This window comes from Apteryx mantelli, chromosome 2 (genome assembly GCF_036417845.1).
Source record: "Apteryx mantelli isolate bAptMan1 chromosome 2, bAptMan1.hap1, whole genome shotgun sequence".
Classification (NCBI taxonomy): Eukaryota; Metazoa; Chordata; class Aves; order Apterygiformes; family Apterygidae; genus Apteryx; species Apteryx mantelli.
In genome coordinates, this window is record NC_089979.1 from 124,322,726 (window position 1) to 124,337,010 (window position 14,285).

The 14,285-nt window shown below is 39.1% G+C and overlaps 1 protein-coding gene across 11 annotated transcripts in view; it reads right to left on the minus strand.

Annotated features, from left to right (window-relative positions):
- RBMS3 (RNA binding motif single stranded interacting protein 3) overlaps window positions 1-14,285 on the minus strand; it is a 722,481-nt gene that overhangs the window by 63,312 nt on the left and 644,884 nt on the right. For all 11 annotated transcript variants that reach the window (XM_067291474.1, XM_067291473.1, XM_067291476.1 and 8 more), the window contains one exon: window positions 12,605-12,655. In XM_067291474.1, coding sequence (XP_067147575.1) covers window positions 12,605-12,655 — 51 coding nt within the window. The remainder of the gene's footprint in view (window positions 1-12,604; window positions 12,656-14,285) is intronic.

The following is a 14,285-nucleotide window of genomic DNA, read 5'->3' on the forward strand; positions in this document are numbered from 1 at the left end:
TCCCCATTTAAAATAAGTATACCTACAGCAATCCTCTTCTTTCCACAGAAATGACATAGCCTGTCGGTGGGAAGAAATGTCAGTGATGGAGTGAGCGCAACCATGCTCTTCCAGAAACCCTGTCAGCCCTCCTGGACCGCCGGAGACCTGGCTTAGCCAGGAGCAATCGTAGTAGTGTAGATGTGCCAGCTTCACAACAGCAGGTTTCTTCCCCCTACCTGTCAGGAGGAAATATGCCTCTAGCCTCACTCCTGTCAGATATGGGACATCTGCAAATGTAACGTCCACCCTCTCGGCTACTGGCAGGCTGGTAATTTCCAAAGCTGAAAGCAGGAGTTTTTTACTGATCGTGCTAAAGAGGAAGGCTATCAAGCTGGGAGCTGACACAGACTCACATCCTGTGTCGAATGGGCAAAGAGGGGGTGCGTAATGATTTACAGATTGCCATACTGCAAAAGTACAAAGGCTGTTTGAAAGCAGGCTGTTTGCTGTGTGAATCATATGCATCCCTCTTGTCCCACCATGGAGATCAGTAGCAGGGTGTCATCCCCGTGACCCTCAGCTTGGAGCTAAAGGAATAGCCCGAGTTATCCTGGACCAAGCCCTGGACGAGGACTCCACACATGTTTTTTCACTCTGAGTTATACAGTTCTTTTGGAGGCAGAAGTAGACATCTGATAATAAGGAACCCAATTTTCTCCCTGCTTTGGGAGATGTGGGTGATGAGCTGCATGTAGAGAAAAAAAAACTTCCATTTGATTGCTAGCTCTGAAAAGCACAGTGGTAAGGAGCTACACCGGGGATTTGTGATGTTGGAGACAGGGCTTCTCCTGGGCAACAAGGCCTGCAGTAACGTTACAGAAACTCCCGGGTAACTTATGTAAAAAGTACGGAGTGGGAAGACTGTTCAGCAGATATCTTTTAACGAAGTAAGTTCAAGGCTGTAGTCAGTAATAAGGAATAATAAATTGCACTTAAACTACAGTTAGAAGAAGTGTCATTTCAACCCCTAATTTCCAGTTTCCTTTCAACAACAGCCCATTTGATAAGAAAGCCTGCCCAACTTGAAGTGCATCTCTTTTTGGCAGGTGGTCCAACAAATAATCGTTCAGTGGTTTCACTAAATAACAACTCAGCACTCTTTCGAAATTCTTTCGACTCTGTTGATCTATCATTGGGTTACACAACTTGTTTTTTCATCAACCCACTATGAAACAGTCAAAGAATGTTCAGTGTTTATACTATTACATTTCACTATTTGTTTTTGCAATCAGATTGTAAGAAAAAGAGGTTGAAACCATACTCTCAACAATGTTGCAGATACCACTGATTCATAAGAAGCTTTTTGACACACTCTGTTGACTGCATGGACTTAGAATGGATTTATTTGTAATTTACTCCAATTTGATAGGAAAATCAGGCCATGAAGTTACAACCTGAAAACTGAAATTAAACAATCAGTCCACTTAACTTCAGTGGGACTGGAGTCAGTTTAGGAAAGATACATGTGGTCTAATCTACATTTGTCTCTGTACTGCAAAGCTTAGGTCAATAGTGCATTCTTTAAAAAGACATTTGAACTGAAAAGAAAACATTTGATTAAATAGAATAAAAATGAATGGCAAATACTGTTACTCCTGACTACATCCAATAATAAACTATTACTTAGGATATCTTGGAAGTTTCTAGCTTCGAGGTTGTCAACTCACAGTGCACATTTACACATTGATATAAAAAACTGTTCGTACTTTCTCAGCAGAAATAATTTAACAATAATTATTTTGAGGTTATTACTTCACCAGTTACAGTTGAGGAGGTGTTAATTGGTCAACCACTTACTCAAACACCTCAGTAAGTATAGCAGGAAAAAACACAGAAGAAGGAAAAAAAGGACAAAAAAGCTACATCTTAAAGAACAGAAGTAAGATTTGCTAAAAATCTGAGACAGACCTTGCAAATGATATTCAAACAGCTAACAAAAGATTCCTCAAATATATACATGAAAAGCAAGGACAGAACACAGAGGCGGACTCCCTGCGCAGTGAGGATGGGGTGCAGGTTAAAGGTAATCCAGAGGAAGCCCCAGCCACAGAGTAAGGACACTGCCTCCATTTCCCGCATGAGTCATAAGACAGTGGTGGCAAAGGCATCTTTCTGGGAATAAGATTTTGTGCACAGGAATGAATACAGCCAAAGGAGATGGAAACCTGAGCAAAGTCAGTGAGCTCAAGGTGTGGGTGCAAGTGCAATGAGAAACCAGAACTGGATCATCTCCATTGCAGAATAATGGAAGAACTGGCACATGCAATCACAAGTCCAATGGTCAGGACAAAAGGATATTAATGAGGACAGAAAATAGATAAACTAAAGGTAGGGCTAACTAACCTCATTTTTAAAATAAAATAACCTATTTTGTAGACAAAGGACATGCAGCAGATCTAAGCTCTCTGAAGGCCAATAAAGTATTTTAGGTAGTTTTACACCAGAAATTACTAAATCAGGGGGATGGTAACGAATTAACTAAAGGGAAAATGACAACAAGTTGTGCTAAAAGACAAGCTATAATGTTATGGTTGGGGGGAGTGAAGTTGCAGAAAAGCCCCCAAAAGATTGTTCTCATGGAATATTTTTAATAAATCCCTTGAACAGTAAGATTTGGGGAAATAAGGAGGTTGTGAGGCACTGTCAGTAAAGTGGCAGACTGAACTATCATACAGGAAGAACTGGATTAAACAGAACAAGGCGTACAATCATGCAGTTAATTAGGCTAATAAATGTTTTTGTCTATAATGTGGGAGTTCATTTGCTGGAAAGCTGCAAGAAGGACATACTTATGTATATCAGCAAATCACAGGATGACTGTGCTACCAAGGTCATGTGCACGGGAAAAAAAGAAAACGCTATTTTCCAATGCAGCATATAAAGTATTCTCAGCAAAGAGAAGGAAGTGTTAATGCTATTGTACAAAATTTTGGAATGCTGTGAGCACCAGGAAGCCTGTGTGGTGCTGGTCAGCTGTCCCAGAAAAATGAATTAGAAGTGAAAAAGATGCAAAGAAGGGTCACTGTGGCATCCAGAGGTTTCCAAGCCCTTACATTACTGCAAATGTATAGTGATCTTGGCATAGTTAGCCTAGCAAATGAAGATGCAGGTAAGATTTTTTCTATACAATAATGTGATAAACATCCAGAAAGGAGAGGAGACACTCAGCTATGGGAGAGTGCTGGACCAAGAACAGATGGATATAAAATGATCATGAGCAGTGTTAGGCTGGAAGCTGAAAATGCAGTTCTAAGCCTCAGAGCAAAGGTGTCCTGAAACAGGCCTCTCAATAGCCTTAGCAAAAGGCAAAAAAAAATCTAACTATTTAATCAAATTTTGGAAGGGATTATATAGCATAGTTCCAGGACATAGCAGGAATCTTAAGTTTTATAAACTGGTCACTACCTCCTGAAAGGCCTACATTGTTATAATTTTGTACACATCTCCTGCACTAGATAAATCATGATGTAATCGTAAGTAATATATAGATTAGCTAATTCCTTCTACTTATGTAAATTGGTCCTTGAATATGCTTGCATAATACAAGGATAATTTATGGAAGCTCTTTTGTTCTAAGGGTTAGACAGGTGCCAGTGTCTGCTTCATCAACTTACTGCTGCAGGCGTGATTCTCTTCACAGTCTCACTGTTTTACACCTAGCTAACTCAATTTTCTTAAGCAAAGTTAACTCTTCATTTATACCAGTGAAAATCAACCCAACATCTCCCTTTGGAGCAAGGATAGGCTTATTTTAATGTTTAGGGATTTTCTGTTAAATATTAATGCTATCATTTGGAGGATGTGTTTAGAGACATCCATCAAGATGGGTCCTTGTTCCACCAGGCTTTTCACAAACATACAGTAAAAGCTATTTAGAGGTGTGACAGTTTTATAATCTAAATAGATGGGATAAATAAAAGACAAATGAGAAACTGAGGCTGAGAAGAAAGATGTTCTCTCCAAGGTCACACAATACATCAGTGGCAAAAAAAAAATATCTGTCACTAAGTCTGAAACCAATGTGAGGAGAGGCAGGCTCAGGTCAAAAAGGAGCTTCAGCAAAGATGAATGTACCTATATGTTACATTTATAAATGAACAAGTATGCATGATTTCCATTTAAAATTGGCTTCTAATAATAGTGGGATCCTCTAGGACAAAACCCCATAAGAATACCAGACTTCAAAAAAATTACAATAATTAACTTTGCATTTTACACCTTAATTCTAACATGACCAATTATGTAAAAAAAAGGACAATTTCATATATATTCCCTTATATATACAAAAGGGCATTTTGTCAATAGTCTACAACTTGACTTGCACCTTCACTATCAGGAATTCATATTTACAATTTTGAGAGGTTGTGCCAGTCTTTATAATTCATATTTTGGAGCCATGATAGTGACAGTGCTGTCCCAGCATCACTCTAGTCACATTACACAGCTGATCCTCACCACTGCTCTGCAAGGTTCAAAGGCTGCCCCCTTCTCCAAAGCTGTGCAGCACCTCATCTCTAACGGAACCAGCGATTTTCTGCAGTGCAGGGATGGAGTTTGGGAGGCCCAGAGGAGATCCATGCCCCTTTCTGCTGGCGAACTGTCCTGCAACGACATCCTCTGCATCTGTCCCTACCTGCAGGATGGAAATCAGAAGCACATCTCCATCCTGCAAAAGGGGCACAGCAACTACGGAGACGAGAGGAGCAACAGCAGCAAGCATCGGCAGTAGATCCTTCCTTGCCTGGTCACCAGCCAGTGTAAGACCTTGGTGCTCCCAGAGCACAGAGCTTTCTCAATGTTTTGCACTTCCTGGAGCAGACGAAAATTGCTGCCTTTCCCTTCCACCCTCACAGAACTGGCACATTCAGCAATTGCCCTATACGGCCATCTGTGTTTCAAGTAGGCTTGTATACTGCTTTATAGCAGATGCAAACCCACATTTGTTTAAACCAAAGTAGCAGAGCTCTCACTGCAGAGGCTGGAATATTAGCATCAATCACAAGGCAATGGACATTATTGGGCAAAAAATAAGAGTGATGGTCCATGATGGAGGATAAATTAGAGAGGAATGTAGTATACATGGTGACATGTCTCTCTAGTTCATAGCACACGTATGTACGTAAAACCATAATGTAATGAACACAGCAAAATATTTGATGGTGAACTAAGCTGAGAAATCATCTGACAAATTTATATCACATGCTTACCTAATTCACCACTCTTTCAAGCCCATTACTTTCTGCAAACTTATTAATCTAACTCTCAAACTATAATTAATACCATGTGCTTACGTAGCCCATCACTCTCTACTGATCCTGTCACTTCCTGCGTATTTATTAATCTACCACCTGGACAATAACTAACATGACCAGTCCTCACTAAATGAGGAATTTTTGCTCAAAATGGCAAACATGAAATATGAACCTTTCATTCCATGTTCATGTTTTTGACTTAGTGTGAATTTAAAACTTGTGTAAATGCAAATCTACATGCAGTCAGGGATATATATGTGTTACACATACTATATGAAATAAAGTATTAGTGATTTTCAGTCTTAGTAGATGTACATGAAGTTGGAAAAGTTAAAACAGACTGCAAGCTTTGTAGCAAATTAGAGATTGATTTTTTTAAATGCACTGCATTCTTCCACTGAAGGTACTCTAATGTCTATTGATTAATAACTAGATTTTAAAAAATAGCCCCCTTTGATAAAGTCTACTGGTTTTAAACAGCTGTTGTGTTAAGATTTTTCTTAAGAACAAAGGTTGACGGTTAAGGTTTCACCTCTTCTGTTAGAAAGAAATCAATATTCCATAACCATTATACATTCTCAACCAGAAATTCCTGGCTTCAAAATGTCTGGAGTATCTTTCAAATTTAGTGTCAGCCTTCTTTTCCAAATATCTTTTCCATTTAGGTTTATAGATTTGTATTAAAAAACACCCTATATATCTGGTTTTGCCATTACTGTAAATGTCTTTAAAAAAATCTTAGACTGATGGTTTATCCATTTAGTATTCATATTATCTGTAGAATATTTGAAAGAAGAAAACATTTTACTAGAACACTTAAGTTATTTTAGGATGAAACAGCAAAGTACAAGTTCCTCAAATGCAAGGGCTTGTCTACTGGAAACGCTTTGTGGTTCTCCTGTCCATGTTTCCTAAGTGAATCCATATGTGGCATGTCTTGCAACCATTACAAAAATGCCCAATTTCACTAGGGGGCTCTAGCAGAGTGTCCAAAGGGGCTGGATATAAAACTTGGATAAGGCTTTTTCTGCCATTCAACTTCATATCAATTTCTACAAGAGCAAAAAAACGAGTGCAGCAATACTTTGATATGATTCCAGAAGCGTTGAGTAATCAAACATAGAGGCCCCTACACTTGAGTACAATATGTGACTTGGGTGAACTGTTTACACCCATGCTATCTTGCAGAGGTGTGAGTTTGAGTGACACGCACTGCTTTTCCGTCCTCCTCAGGCAGATGCCCTGGTCCTCTCCTTAACATGCCCACACCTGGCATTAGAGAGGCTCAGTAAACGTGGGCTCGGCTGAGTTTGAAATTACCCATTTAGTAGCACAGAGACAACTTCTATATATGGGCACTGCTGGGTGAGAGGCAGGCAGGACTGACCTCGTGCTAGCCTGCCTGTCCCCCAGGAACATTGCCAATTACTATCCTGATTATCAGAGTTACAGAATTGGCAGTCGTTGATTTTCTGCCTCGGGAAGCACTGGAATTAAAATTGTTCAGCAGAACTTTGGCATGGGTATTTGGTTAGTTATTTCAACCTCTAAACTCTTTAGCCGTATAAGTTCAAGTAAGTTCATGTTCAAAGGATCACTTAAAAATACACAGCTAAAAGTTAAAAGAATAGCTGGAGATTCCAATTTCTAAGGATTATTTCCTGTTTACTTTTCATACCATCTAGCTGAACTCTCACATTTCATCTTGGATACTGGACTCAACTGTCTACAGAGGACATACTTAGTTCCCTTACATTCATACACACAAATGCAAGATGGACTCTATTTGCTAAAAAGGTAGAGCAACAAATGTGAGGAAAGAAAGCAGTCTTGGGAGACACTGAAGGGAGCACAAGGAACTTCTTTGTTCAAGAGCGTAGGAATCAAAACACTGAAACTGCTGTGGTATTTTGGGTATTATCCAAAACAACAGAGTTGCTAGTGAGAAAATGAAAACTGATATATTTCAGTTGGACAGTTTGTACTTTTTATGCTACATTCATACACAACAATCAAAAGGCAAGATTCTGGAGTCTTTACTCAGCCTAGCTTGTCACCAAGTTAGGGTTTTACACTGCTCATGAAATAAGTAACATTTTTGTTGTCGCTTTTAAAAAAGACAGATTACATTCAGCCATAGGCTAGAGGAAAAAAAACAGAAAAAAAATAATAAGGGCGTTTGTTAAGACATTGACCTTTCCAAAAGGAGGACTGCAAGGGCTTGAGAAACGTCCAGAAGAGAAGTCCTCCAAAACGCACTTAACTATTATCAATAGTAGGGTTTTCCATATGCTGCTCTGCTTGCACCCTTCATGCTGCCACTGGCATATTCCTTCTGTACCTGTTATGCAGAAACTATTCAAGACTGACAAGGAAACCTATTTATGCATACACAATGATTATTATGGTCACAGAGTTTTATATGTGAATATAAGAGGGGTAAGCGTAAAGCTAGTTGTGTGCACAAATAGTATTAGGGTAGAATATTTTTGTTGGTTCACCAAAATAATTCACCCTTAAAGAGGAAGAATACACGAACTATTTGTAATAAAGGCTTGAATCGAAAAAGTTTTGCACAAATGTCATTGTTAATAAAAATAAAAATTATCTATATATGAATTGACTTTAAACAACAAAGTTCTCCTGAACCGTCAGAGGGTCTTCAGAGACTGCAGGAAAAACACACTAATATGGCAAATATTCTAAATGCCCAGAATAACTCTTTTTCCATTTCTGCTTCGAGTCTGTCATCTCTATCCATCCGCCCTTATCCTAAGGCATTAATGAAACACAAAACTTGTTTCAAATAGGGATGGGTGAGCACTGTACTTTGAAAGCTATAGCTAACTAAACAGAGCCCTGACTTTGATTAGTGTGTAAAATGCTGTGCCTACATGAGTCCAACCCCACACTGACATAATTATTCTGGACCTTGTCTTCCATTTACAGCTGGTAAAAGTACATAAGGCACATGGAAAAGCAACAAAACTAGCATATCTGAGACATTCTCACTTGAACATAGTGAAGTCAGTATGACCATTAAGTTGTGAAGGCTTCATTTACAAATGTTACATTTTCAAAAGTGTCTGAGTCACACATGATCCTAAAGGTAATTTTTTTATCATGTCCACACGATTCAAGAATCCTGTTTTCCAAAACCCTGAAGATTGTGCAAGCACAAAAATGTGGGTCGTTTTCACATGTGACCCTTCTGAGCCAGCAGAAGAACATTTTTAATACTATTTATTCTGAAACAACAATGCTATCTCAACCTATTTGATAATAATTTTCCATGGCTCTTAGTATAAAGCTAACAAAAATAACCGATAACAAAAAAAAAAAATCAAAATTGCATTTGCAGCTCCTCATTGGCATCAACCTATTATCTCAAAGTTAAAAGTTATGGAGGAAATCATGAGAAAATTCTGACTGACCTGCAGAGTTCTCAGCTGCTTTATCTGACTTGGAAAAAACTTTCCCTATATTTCTCACAGTCTTTTCTAATAGAAGGTTATTATGGTTATTATCTGTTTTTAAGGAGATCACAAAAGAAAGAAGGCAAACAAGGTTGGGGAAGGGAAAATAATATACATTTTTTCTGTTAATATATACATTATTGCTATCTATTAGAACCAGAGGTTTATTTCGTTGTACTTTAAAAAGTTATGGAGGGAACTGGAGATACGACCTTTTATTATAGTGCTGTTTTTTAATCCACCAAGTAAAGGGATACAGAATGCATACATGCATCAGGAAGATGTGGTAGAAAATGATGTATAAAAAGGAAATAAATGTGCAACGTCTCAGGCAGGCCAGCTTACTGTGGGGGATATCACTGAAGAAAGAATATCGTACTTAACCGAGAGTGGACAGACAGGTGGCAAACACGTATCACAGAATCACAGCATGGTTGAGGCTGGAAGGGACCTTTAGAGATCATCTAGTCCAACCCCCCTGCCCAAGCAGGGTCACCTACAACAGTTTGCCCAGGACCATGTCCAGATGGCTTTTGAATATCTCCAAGGATGGAAACCCCACAACCTCTCTGGGCAGCTTGTTCCAGTGTCTGTAGAGGTAGGCAAGCGAAGAAGAGGGCAGCAAAACAAAGAAAAACTAATCTTTGGCCCACAGATCTCATCTCCTGTGAGATTTCAGAGCAAGGGTGGATCAGGCTTTGCTGAGTAACCAAGGGCTGAGGCTGCACGCTGTCAACAAGGCATTCGGTGGTACTCCAGGAGGTGCGGGGTGGTTACGTTGTGCAGCGCGGCTCTTCCCTCCTGCCAGTCAGCGCGCAAATCTGGGTGAAAAACGCCCTGTCCATGCGCAGAAGGCGGCAAACTCCCCTTTGCCTCCTCCTCAGCATGGTCTCCACTTCCCTCTGTTATGAGGGATACTACCTGGTGTTAAATTACACATATATATCAAGTAGGACCTTTCCTCTGAAAGGAAAAACTAATCATCCAGTAACAAAATTTAGCCTATTCTTATAATTAAAACAATGAATGAAGCATCAGCATTTTAAGCAATTCAAACTGTGCTTGCTTTAAGAGAGTTCATCTTTATTCACAGAGAATAACACAGCCTTAACAAAATGTTCTCCTTCCTGTGGCAAGGGGAATGTAATATTTATCAGCGCTGGCTTCCAGTGGGACATCACGCACCACAATCAATCATCTCATAGCATATTGTGAAGTAAAGTGGTGACAATCTAGATAATAGCACAGCAAACTAAGTTACTAGAACAAACAAATAGCTAACTGGATTAGGAAGTTCCCAGTTCCACTGGGCTACCAAAACTCTCATCTTAAATTCTTAAATTCTGCCAACTTTGTCATCATCTTTTCTTTTTCTTCTTTTTTATCTTTTTAAAGTTATGTAGGTGCCTAGAATAGAGTCTACAGTTAGGCATGAATCTAACGCAATCTTACAATGCATGTAGAGCCTTTACTTCCTTTCAAAACAAGCCTTTAATTCTGATGCCTCTTGAGTCTTCTGTGTAATGATTCTCTGACTACTTTTCTGACATTTTTAATAAAGAATTGGGCTCTGGATGAAGTCTGGGGATTGGCAGTTCTTCTTTTTCGCTATTACACTTCTTCAATGCTAGCTGCCTTATGTCCATTTATTAAAAAAAAAACATATTCTTGGGAAACACGCTGGAAAAACTTTTAAGTGAAGAGACTAGAACTGCTACAGACAACATATGGAGGTAACCCACAAAGGCAATGACATTGAACTGAAAAGTTAAACCACTTACCCACTCTCCCTCCGCTTTTCCACATACAAGCACACATACTTTCTTTGATACAATTCTCTGGCAGGCAACGAATACAAATTTAACTCAGCATATTGAGGATGCCACTCACTTTAAGAATTATTTTTCTCTTCACAGCCCTTTACCAAACTATTTTCTCCTAATACATCCAATTACCGCACCAAAATACTCACAGCTACTAGTGCTGGAGAAAAATACTTTGCTGAACAGGGGAAAACCTGGTAGAATAGAACTGAAATGTATTGATTTATGGTAAACAACAGTTTCAATCAAGGGATATGTTTTTGCTGGGACAGAGAATAAGGTACAATATATTGTGTGGTTAAGCTTTTTGTTCCTTGGCTTGTGCAACATTTTGCCTAATATGTGGCATATGCAACAATCCTAACTTCTCCACAAAAACATTTTTGTGTATTATCATTAGAGTTAGTTGGGGATCTTCTCCAAGAATAACTTTTGGCAGAAAATGCTTTTTGTCACACCAAATTATCTTTGGAATAATTTCAGTTTTGTGGAAAAAAATCTGGTTTTCAGTTTGGAAAACTATGTGATGGCTTCTAGGTTGCCCATGTGAAAGTCACTCAAACAATTTTGTTTGCTCTACAACTCTACAACAAAAGTATTTCAAGTAGGGCTGCTAGGGGTTGATACCCTGTCTCCTGCCTGAGCATTGCAGAGCTCAGGCCTTCCCCATCTGCTCCCATCCCTTCACAAGCCCTGCACTGCCCATCCAGCTCCGCAAGCTGGAGGGCGAGGCAGTGAGGCTGAAGGCCTGATTCCTTGCTGTTCTGGCAACCAGATTAGGAGGCTCTTTTCCAGTTCCTGACATTACATAAAGAGCCTTCCAAGCGGGGAAATTTCCATTCTGATACTTCCCAATTTCATTTTCTTCTGAAATTCTTTTGCAGGGAATTCTTTCTTCCACACTAGTTAGGACTGGGCTTCCAGGAGACATTCAATCACACACTATGATCATTGCCTGCTTAGAGAAAACTGAAGAACTTGGCTCCCAAGAGCTGAGGGATGTGGAAGTGGACTTCAAATCGGGATTAGAGTCCTGTGCTACTAAGAAGACATGTAGGGTAATTATGTCCACACTGCTTTCTCCCACCAAAAAAAATGCTAGTAGAAGTTACTCTACCATGAAATCAAAATATTTGAACGCAAATGTGAATAATGGACAATCCTAAACCATACATCTTCATTTTAATTTTACTCTCCTCATATAAATCAGTGCACCCATGCTTATGCGGAATACACATTTAAATTTCAATTAACACCACTCTTAAGTGGATCCATATCTGAGAAATTGATCAAATCTAAGAAACAAAACTATACACCTAAAGCAATCTGTGCACAGTGGGATTCAATCTGTTGCTTTCTTCTGGTATATGCTAATATTTAGGCAAAGTGTGTCAAAACTCTTCTGTGAGGTAAACAAAAATTCACCTCCACTACTTCTAAAGAATGATGCTAAAAGTGTAATGCAGCTCTAAGTAGTAGTTATAAACTGATGAAGGATGAAGAAATTTTATTCAGAAAAAAGAGCTGACTGGCCAAATCATAAAGCGGATCCAGATTTGGCAGAGAATCTGTAAGACAGCTGCGCTTTACCCTATTTCAGTACTTGAAATACATTAATGTAGCATTGAGGATCCTTTAAAGTATATACGACTACAAAGGGCTTTTTTGATGGATAAGCATATAAGGGAGGGGTAACGTGCTGATCCTGGCAATTCAAAGTATGCAGGAATGCAGTTATCTTGCAGTCCCTGAAGCAAAGCTTCAGAAACTACACTTTAGAGCTTGTTATTCTCTTATAATCAATGCAATTATATAACATATTACCCATCCTCCCCTTTTCACTAAATCAAATAGTATTCTTTAAAGAAGCAGGATTTTTACAGCAGAGGGTTCTTGTCAAAGGGAGCAGCTGATTGCTTTTACATGACCTAGGATTTTGTATGTGGCTGACAAGCAGAGCGAGGCTACGTTGTAGGCACTTTTAGCTGGATATCAACAAGTATCTACTTACTGTTGGTTGCATAACATATGGCGGATGAGGCATCCATGAAGTACTCTGGACCTGCATATCAAAAACTTTTAGTTAGCACAGAAAAGTAAAAAACAGAACTCCAATGATTTATGTGAAATTATTCTTTCTTTTACAACTATGGAGCTAATTCTGGTAAAAGACTTAACTAATGTAACTTAAGGCAACATTCATTTATGCTTCTGAAAATTATTGACATAGAAAAATCCTTTCAAATTTATTTGATAACTTTTCCACTAAACTCAGAAGTCTGTGAGACTGCACCACGTCTAAGACCTGCATTGTTCTGTCTCATATAGCAGTCTTCCATGTTGTTCTACTTTTTCATTTGTATTTTGTTTGCTTTCATCCATCAACGTAGTCATGAACACATCGTCCAACTGACAGTGTACCAGACATAAAATGTTCAAAGTTTATTTTCAAAAGTATCTGTATATACTTTCAAAGCCACAATATTTTCAGAGATCCCAGAATAATTTATCCCATTCAGTAAGAGCTGCAGATCTAGTTCAAAGCTTTTGAAGCTTATTCTAATTGAAAGCTACCATGTCAAAGCTGGCTTAAGATGTCCCTGCCCTCCAGGGCAGCTCTTACCTTGGCATAGTGGGGTCCATCCACCTCACTAAAACCTTTCTTTGTTGTTCTGTCTTACTAGTGACATCCAAAAAATTTCATGGATATGTATATTTTTTCTAACACTTAAACGCATGCCAGACATCTTGTGCATTTGTGGTGTCATGTTTGAGTCTCTGTTCCCTCTTGTGCTAAGCGTGGATGGCCCACATGTTAGCACGTGGAGGGCATAGCTCAGACCCAACCCCAGGAACTGGGTGTCTTAGACTCCTTTTGCACCAATCCAGGCATCACAGCACACAGGAAGGATACAAAAATACACCCATGCTGTGGCCATCAGTGGAGATTTCAGTGGCTGGCCACGAGCTCAAAGAGATGGCTGGGTGGCATCTCAGATTGAGCATGAAAAGGGACGCATAGGAGCAAGTTACATGGCCCCGACTCTCCAGATGCCCTGCTATTTCATTCATGAAGCAAGTTTTGAGAATTAATTGTATAATTACAGTGTGCTTCAACACTTCTTTTTATGATGAAGTTGAATGAATTAGATTTTTTGTTGAAAAATAAGTTCAGTGCAATAACTTTACAACCAAAATCAGCTGCTACACACAGTGTATAGTAGATGCGCACACACATTTACTACAAAATTTTCTACTGTGAATCCCCACTAGAAAAAAAACATTCTAGCTGCCACTGCTTGCTGCTGTTCCTTGCTCCTGGCAGTTCCTCAGCTGTGACAAAGAAAATGTCTCTGGTCTTCAACTGTAAACTACATATGGAAAATGATCTGGGTCTTAAAAAAAAAAAGCTAATCAATGGTTTATATTGCAGACACATCAAACCATGAACTGATGCAGAGGGGGGCAACTGTGAACTGTGGAGCAGGGAGGAGAGTAAGTGGCTGCATATGAGAAGGAGGAACCTCTTAAGCCAGCTTTGCTACTGAGAAAAGTGTAGGTGAGTTGCATTTGGATACTTCTGACACTACCAGGTCTTCTGAAATTTTAGAATTTATGTTGCCTGACATACTGAAATTTATTGAACTTATCTCATCCAAACAACTTTTGCTTGAGAAATGCTACATAGCCTT